The sequence below is a fragment of the Aptenodytes forsteri genome, unplaced genomic scaffold, assembly GCF_000699145.1.
Source record: "Aptenodytes forsteri isolate BGI_AS27 unplaced genomic scaffold, ASM69914v1 Scaffold213, whole genome shotgun sequence".
Lineage (NCBI taxonomy): Eukaryota > Metazoa > Chordata > Aves > Sphenisciformes > Spheniscidae > Aptenodytes > Aptenodytes forsteri.
The window spans coordinates 176520-183908 of NW_008795522.1; the positions used below are offsets into that span (position 1 = coordinate 176520).

The 7389-nt window shown below is 38.6% G+C and overlaps 1 protein-coding gene across 2 annotated transcripts; it reads left to right on the forward strand.

The window, feature by feature from the left end:
* Positions 1 to 1519: 1519 nt before the first annotated feature.
* LRIF1 (ligand dependent nuclear receptor interacting factor 1) lies at positions 1520 to 7174 on the forward strand. Of its 2 annotated transcripts, XM_019472757.1 has the most exons (4): positions 1520 to 3031; positions 4614 to 4892; positions 5149 to 5434; positions 6224 to 6305. In XM_019472757.1, exons 1-3 carry the CDS (start codon positions 1529 to 1531, stop codon positions 5155 to 5157), a joined length of 1791 nt encoding a protein of 596 aa, XP_019328302.1. In that variant the 5' UTR covers positions 1520 to 1528; the 3' UTR covers positions 5158 to 5434; positions 6224 to 6305. The 2 variants fall into 2 exon arrangements, with proteins under 2 accessions (XP_019328302.1, XP_009280123.1); XM_009281848.1 differs by lacking the exon at positions 5149 to 5434 and having other exon boundaries at positions 6224 to 7174.
* The last annotated feature ends 215 nt before the right edge of the window (positions 7175 to 7389 follow it).

Sequence of the window (7389 nt, forward strand, 5' to 3'; positions counted from 1 at the left end):
TGGGAGTGAAGAGCATCCTTGTGACTTCTCACTTGATGGGAAAAGGCAATGTCTTGACTGACTTCCTGAGCAGATACAACGGTGGGACACATGAATAATATCTTCTAGTCACTGTTCCAAGCTGAGTTGGAAGCCCAAACTGTAACGCTTCACTGCCAGAAAAATGCCAGTGTTTCAAAACTACTTGACAGTAAACAGAACACAATACTGATGTCATCTGGACTGGGACTGGGAACTAATCTCGTGTCCATGTTCTCAATGCATTTATTGATGTAGAAAGTCAATGGGACAGAGTTAGAATGCTCTTGGTGACTGAAAGTGGAGTTGGCAGCTTTGCCTTTTAATCATTCTGGATCTGATGTCAAGACCATGAAACCTACTTCCAGTTCATTTGGTCTCTTCTTTACTAGTGAGGGAAACTCTGTTTTGATCATATATGTCTCCACATGCCATGTTGCTTCTGCAGTGCTTTTGGCATTAGATTGTTCTTCTGAGAGTCCAAGAGTTCTTTGGGGAAGATGCCTGCATTCGGGCAAACTCACTTGAAGTGGGAAAGATTCTCTGGCTTGCAATGGACTTGAAAAATCCTGGCATTTGAAGCAGTCATAACTAACTTTTTGTTTGACAAGGTTCTATCTGTCTGTTTGCTGTTTTGAGTTCCTACCTTCACCTGCAAAAAATCTGTATTTACTCTTCAGATTTCACTGGTGCTGTTTCCGTGTATTCCTCCTTGGTTTTGAAGCCTTTTCCTTCCTAGACTTAGACTTCTGTTCTCATAAATGTATGTACCTTGATAGCATTCGAGTTTTTTTTTTCCATCTCTTTGAAGATGACCACCTTTGTAGTCTATATCTGCCTAAAAAATGAGCAGACAGGTGAGATGTAGGCATATGAGTTGGTCACCCTATATCCTATTCCACAAAGTAAATGTATTCTGCATCTTAATTTCTTTTTTTTATGTATGTGTCTGAAGTAATTTCTGCTTCCATCTTGCCATGCAACTAATCTGTCTGTATTTTCCCGAAGCTTTCCTGAAATTCATACTTCATAGCACTAAGTAGGGATATTAATAGTAACAGGGAGATGGGAAAGCAAAAAATATGGCTTCTCTGTGAAATCTGGAGATAACGTTTTTCTTTTTCAGAATGAAAGGCCCTGTAAGTAGAAGAGAAGGATAATGTAAGGTGTTTTCTTGGGTCTTTTAACTTATTTTTATCTGAAAAGGATGCCATTTCTTGCTACTCTGTGATGTAATAGTTGGACGTTATTTTCAGATAGTCTGTGGTATTCTGAAATGCTAACCCAAAATGTATGCTAAGTAGATCAGTATGATTTTTGCCAGTGAAGTTCCTGAAGATTAGATCTGGCATTTTTCAGTAGTTAATCTGCTTTGAAGGCGTAGCACTGCTGGGTAAACAGTTCACTGATGCACATTAATTAAAATATCTATGCTGTGTTCACTTATAGCACCTTTCGTTTTTCTTTTTCTTGTTCTCTTTTCTTTGTTTTGTTAAGCATTGCAGGCTGTATGTACCGAGTAGTTCAGACGACGGGACCAGATGGAAAAAACCTTCTGAAATTACTTCCAATTTCTAAATCTTCTGGAAGCTTTGTGCCAATAGTTCAGTCTTCAGCCATGCCAAATAATTCTAAAGCAAATATTTCTAATCCAGTCCATCTTACTTTTAAGACACAGCTTGCCAATACTACTGCACCTTCATCTGTTAAGATACCTGTTTTTCAGTCTCCTGATCCTGGAAAGATTATTCTTACAAGGACATTAGACAAACAGGAAAGTGTTAGGGCAGGTTCTGAAAAAGAAAGCTTAATTCCAAAATCAGCTGCTAACACCCAGAGCAGTTGTGTTTCAGTTGATAGACTGTCTTTGCAGAACATTGCTGTAACAAGTTCATCTAACCAGAGTAACACTGCATACATGTTGGTAAACACAAAAAGTCTTCCAGTTACTGTGAAGTCTCCGGTACTGCCCTCTGGCCACCACCTCCAGATACCAGCTGATGCAGAAGTGAAATCTGTCCCAGCTTCTTTTTTACCACCTGCAATACAGCAAAAAATACTTGCAGCTGCAGCAACAAATGTGTCTGGAGGAGCTGACAGTACAAAAATGCCAACTGTTATTTACGTGTCACCAGTGAACACAGTGAAAACAGTACTTCCCAAGCGTTTGCAAGCCATTTGCCCAAAACCTGCCACAGAAGTTTCAAAAACATTAATAATGACAGCTACACAAAAGGGAAATAGTTCTTCTCCTGAGACAGTAACATCTGATGGTCAGCAGTGCCAGCAAACTCCAATGAAGTGGATTGTGCAAGAAAGTCCACAGTCATCAGCGCCTTGCCTTATTCCTGTAAAGTCATCAAATAATATGGCTTCCAAGATCTTGAAAACTTTGTCAGACATGAAGAATGTAGAAGTAAACTCTGCAAATATTTTACCACTCTGTTCTAGTGGTCCTGGTGGAAGCCAAACAAAAATCACACCTATTAAAGATAATGCTCTGGTCATGTACAATGGGAAAGTCTATTTGTTGACTAAAAGAGGCTCTGATGTTCTGTCAGCCCAAGCTGACAAACAAGCATCTTCCTCTTCTGATGCTTCACTTAAAAAGGAGACATCCAAGCTAATTGATTCTACTGCAGTCAATAAAATAACCAATAAAGTAGTGAATCTGGTATTGTCAAAAAGCAAAGGAATGGTGCTGTCTCAGAAAGATCCAAAAACATGTACAAACTCAAAAAATTCTTCACCAACTGGCTTAAGAAATGACTTAAAATCTGCACCTGCAGCTCTGTTGATACCAAGTGCTAATCAGCAGAATTCTACTGTAAACCAGAGAAAGAGTTTGCCCTTCACCGAGAGCATTTCAAGTGGAGTGACCCCTATTACAGCAGTAGAGACACAGGAAAATGTATGCCAAAATGGCAAAGAAAAGATTCATTCCCCCAAAGCAGCAAGTGCTGTTTTACCTCAGTCTAAGCAAGAGAGTGCTTTCAGTGAAGACTGGCAAAAGGTAACTCTATTCAATAAACGTGCCCATCTCAGTCTCTGCTAAATTGTTATATGGTCCTGGTTCTATTTGAATAAAATGGCTATTAATAAGTTCACAGATTTTTGTAACCAGGTATCCTGTCACTGGGAATGCTGGTCTAAAGTGTGGTTCTAATCAATAAATGATCTTTTTTTTTTTTCAATAAGATTGCACTATGCAAGTGAGAAAATGCATAAAGAAAAGAAAGGGGCAGGGAAAAGATGACTTTTTCCTCGCAAGATAAATTGTCAGTAACAACTGAAACTATAGAAAAGTTCTTAATTGTTTGAGCTCTGGGAGCTATCTGCTTTCTAATGTTGATGCTACGTTCTCATAGCACAGCCATTGACTGTGTTGTAGGTGTGATGTAAGGTAGAGAAGTTTGCAGCTACACAAGAGGAAGACAAGGTGGAAGAGCAGGGTTTGTCATCCAGAGACAAACTCTGGCATTGCACTGAGTCAGCTCCAGTCTACGCTAGCTCAGACAGCCAAAGGCAGGAGCTGCGTTACCTTCCTTTCATGCCATGATGGGGAGGGATCCACCTCCTTTGACTCATGGTTTTATGTCAGGCAGAAGAAACTCTTGAGATCTTTAATGGCTTTCCCCCTTCAGGCTGGACCTACATATTCTTTTAAGATCATAACGTTGAAAATATGTAAAAAGTCCTTAGCCTCAAATCCCACAAACTCTACCCATGAAGGATTGTAGGTCAAGTTTTCAGTTGCTCAAGAGGCCAGAATGAATTTGCCTCCAGATAAAAAAATCATTCTGAAGCTAGTTTACACTTGCTTGTGTTGACCAGGCAGAAGAGAAATGTCAGCTAAGCGTATTTGTTCAAATTTTAGACATTTAATCATTGCAACAGACTGTAGGGCCTCTTTTTTGATTGTTCCTCACCTGAAAAATGGTTAAAATAGACTTTTTGTTTTTTCCTTCAGTGCTGTGTGATGCCAAGTATTAGCATTCTCATTTGCTTTAACCTCTGTGAAAAATAGCTTATCAAATGTTTGCTGCTTTTAGTCCGTGAGTTTGCAAGCCCATGGATTGCCAGAAATACTGACGTGAGATTGAACTTTAAGATCAGAAACAGAAACAGCTCAGGTTACGATGAGGTTAGATATGAGAGATGGCTAATAGTGCTTTGTTAGTATTATCAACGACAATGCAAATACGAAATGCATTCAACAGTCTGAAAGTGACACTGTAAAGACACTGTCTGATCTTCCGTCATCTTCCTTTGTTACTTTGAAGTTTTAGAACAGGTGATTCCCTTGTTGCTTCTTTTACTTCTGTGGTTTACTGGTTGGACTGTGCATTTTCTGGATGTTCCACAACGTACTTGGGGTTTTAAATAACTAACAAGAGTGTTAGACCTATGATAATAGGTATATAGTTTCTCAGAATTGGCTTACCTGTGTTAAATGTAACTCTTGGAGAATGGCAGACAAAACAAATGTTCACTTGTCTTTCTAGTAACTAGTTTTTAGTTTATATGTATGGGGGGGGAGAGAGAGAGAGTGAGAGAGTGTGATTGATGGCTCTCTCACTGTTTCTATATTTCAGATCCAGTGTGAAAAGATGGATTCACCGGGAAAGATTATTCAAATCAAACACCAAGAGAAGCCACATTGGAAACAATACTTGGAATTAAGGAAAAACTTTGGTCTCTGTAAGGAGGAGAGAGTGTACCTTAAGAGAATACCATTAAGGACCTCCTGTGAGAAACCAGAAGAAAGGGTTTGTTCCAGTAACAGCTTGAAAAGGAAAAATGATTCTTGCAGTTCGTCATCGTTAGATGTGGAAATAACAAATCAACATCAGGAATGTGTTAAAGAGGAAAAGGTATCTTGAAATTTTTCAGTGCTAAAATGTGTACTGCAACACATTCAGAAAGCAGCATATGTATAGTCAATACAGAGCTGCATGTTAATTTGGACCCTCCCACCTCTGGATTCGTCAGGGCGAGTCAGTAATTGTTATGGTCCCTGTGGGAATTGTTTCTAGAACTTGTTCGTGTACCGCAACAGAGTTGTGTAATTTCAGTACGACTTGAGTACCATCTAAGAATTTTTATCCTCTTTTCTGGGTTCCACTGGAGGAAATTTGAAGAACAAATGCTTTGAAGAAGACCGGACCGTCTAGTGGTGGCTGAACAGTCAAAGGGATAGTCTTTATTGGAATAGAAGCCATACCTCTGTATCCTGACTTAATTTAGCCTTCCGCAAACAATTATGTTTATCTAGTAGTGCAATGGATATAAGCAGAATAATAGAAGAAGAATTTCTTGTGAGGCTTTACCCTTGAGTTTGAAATCAGTCAAGTGCCATTATTTCAAGGCACTTCAGTCACTCACGTGACTAGGTGTGGCTGACTTCCAAAGAAAGGTATCCACTTAGTCATGTGTGGTTTTATTGAAAGAAATTTACCTGTGTACCTGTCTAATCTTTAGAGTTACAAATGTCTTCATAAACTTAGTCCTTTGTCATTGGCTAGGAACTTGCTTGGGTGCTTCTGGAAAGGTTCCCTTGATGTAAGGACTTCCATCTTAATGCATTAAAATTATTTTATCCATCCAAAGTAGTTCTGTTCAGCCATGGTGTTCTAAATTTTCTTTTGTATGATTCTACTCTACCCAGTCAAAGGCTTTCTCAGGTTTTAATAATTCTGTGTTAAGAGCCCTGCTTTGAGCAGATCTACTGGCTGCTTTTAGTAAAGTACATTAACATTTAAATAACAGAACAGCTGGGAGGAATGCAGTCTTGTAATGGACATTATTGCTAATGTTTGAACTTTTTGGAAATGGAAGCATGAAGAATCTTCTACATTTTGAATTTTTCCGTCAAATTAGATAGAAAGTTTTTGTCGTACACTACAGTTAAAGAACTTAAGCAGCAACAGGAGATGATAGATACGCACAGGAAAGGCAAAAGTGCACTGTTGACCAAGGAAGGAATGCAATGTTCTGCAATTGTTAACTGGGAATCTTTGCTAGAAAAATACTGAACACAGAAATATGTTTGCTCAAATTGCTAAAAGAAACATCTTCCGTATAGTAATTCTAAGAAGCTTGCAACAAATAACTTGTAATTTGTGCTTAGTGAACTGTGATGTTATAATGTAGAATGATGCTCAATTTAACAGAAGTATATTTTGTATGTTTCTTGACTGTACAGATAATTGTGGATCTGGAAGAGGATTTGACTAAGAAAAGAAAAATAAGATCCTCACCATTGTCAGACAGTGGAAAGAGAAGGAGAACTTCAGTCAAATCAACCACAAGTCCAAGTTCAGAAGATACCAGCTCAAGTTCCAGTGTACTTAACAGAAGTGTTTCACCTCCACCAGTCTTATCCCAGCAAAGTATTTCCATGGACTTTGTTATATCGTCTTTAGGGGGGGACTCTGAGCAAGATCCATGCTCTCAATATAGTGATGTTACAGACTCAAGTATTCCAGTTCTAGTGTCTTGTGAAGACGATACTTCAGTTCTTGAAGGTTCTTTCAGAGATGATGCTTTCCCTTTGACTCCCCCAGACTTGGATGAAACAATACGGGATGAAAAAATAGAACGACTTAAACAGCTCTTAAGAGAACGAGAAGCAGCGCTTGAAGAGATGCGTAGAAAAATGCAGCAAAGCTGAAATACTGAAGCTGGTGATCTGGACCATATTCATCTTCATTTCAGTGACTTCAAGAAGAAATTCCTTGTTTAAATGAACATGAATATTTCTGGTAGATGGAAGATCTTAATGAGATTTACAGTATGTGTGCATTTAGAAAAGTATAGGTTTCTTGTTAAATACCAGAAATAAAAGACTTGGACCATCAAATTCTGCTTCTGGGACATTATATATATCAAAGAATGCAGAAGATAGGCATTTTTATTAGTGTATTCTCTATATTTTGAATTGAGGGGTTTCTGTATTAGTCCTAGCAAATAAACTTTCCCACTTTGGAATTCCATGGCCTATCTCTTAGAAACTGAATGTAAATTGCAAACCCCAATTGTAGATATTTTTTTGTTTTCCTAATGTTTTATAGTGCATGACAACTTTTGGGAGTTCCTGAGAATTGTCAATTGTCATAAAAGGTCAATGGTCAGTATTTAATAAATGCTATTTAAGTGATCTGGGTATTAGACTTCAGGCAGTAATAATGCAGATGTTTATACAAAACCTCTTACAGATGTGAAGACAGAAGCAGTAGAAACCCCTGCTGGCAGTTACCTAGATACGTGTCTCTTACCGTTATTGTTGTAAGCCTTTATAAGGCCTTTGCCAGCTGTGCAGTGCTGAAGTTTGGTTGTGGGGTTATTTGGGGGGGGGGGGGGGGGGTGTAT

Coding starts and splice junctions, on each gene's coding strand:
- LRIF1 (XM_009281848.1), top strand. CDS start 1,529: ATGTACCGAGTAGTTCAGACGACGGGACCAGATGGAAAAAACCTTCTG. Junction 3,032..4,613: donor TCAGTGAAGACTGGCAAAAG/GTAACTCTATTC, acceptor TCTATATTTCAG/ATCCAGTGTGAAAAGATGGA. Junction 4,893..6,223: donor AATGTGTTAAAGAGGAAAAG/GTATCTTGAAAT, acceptor TTGACTGTACAG/ATAATTGTGGATCTGGAAGA.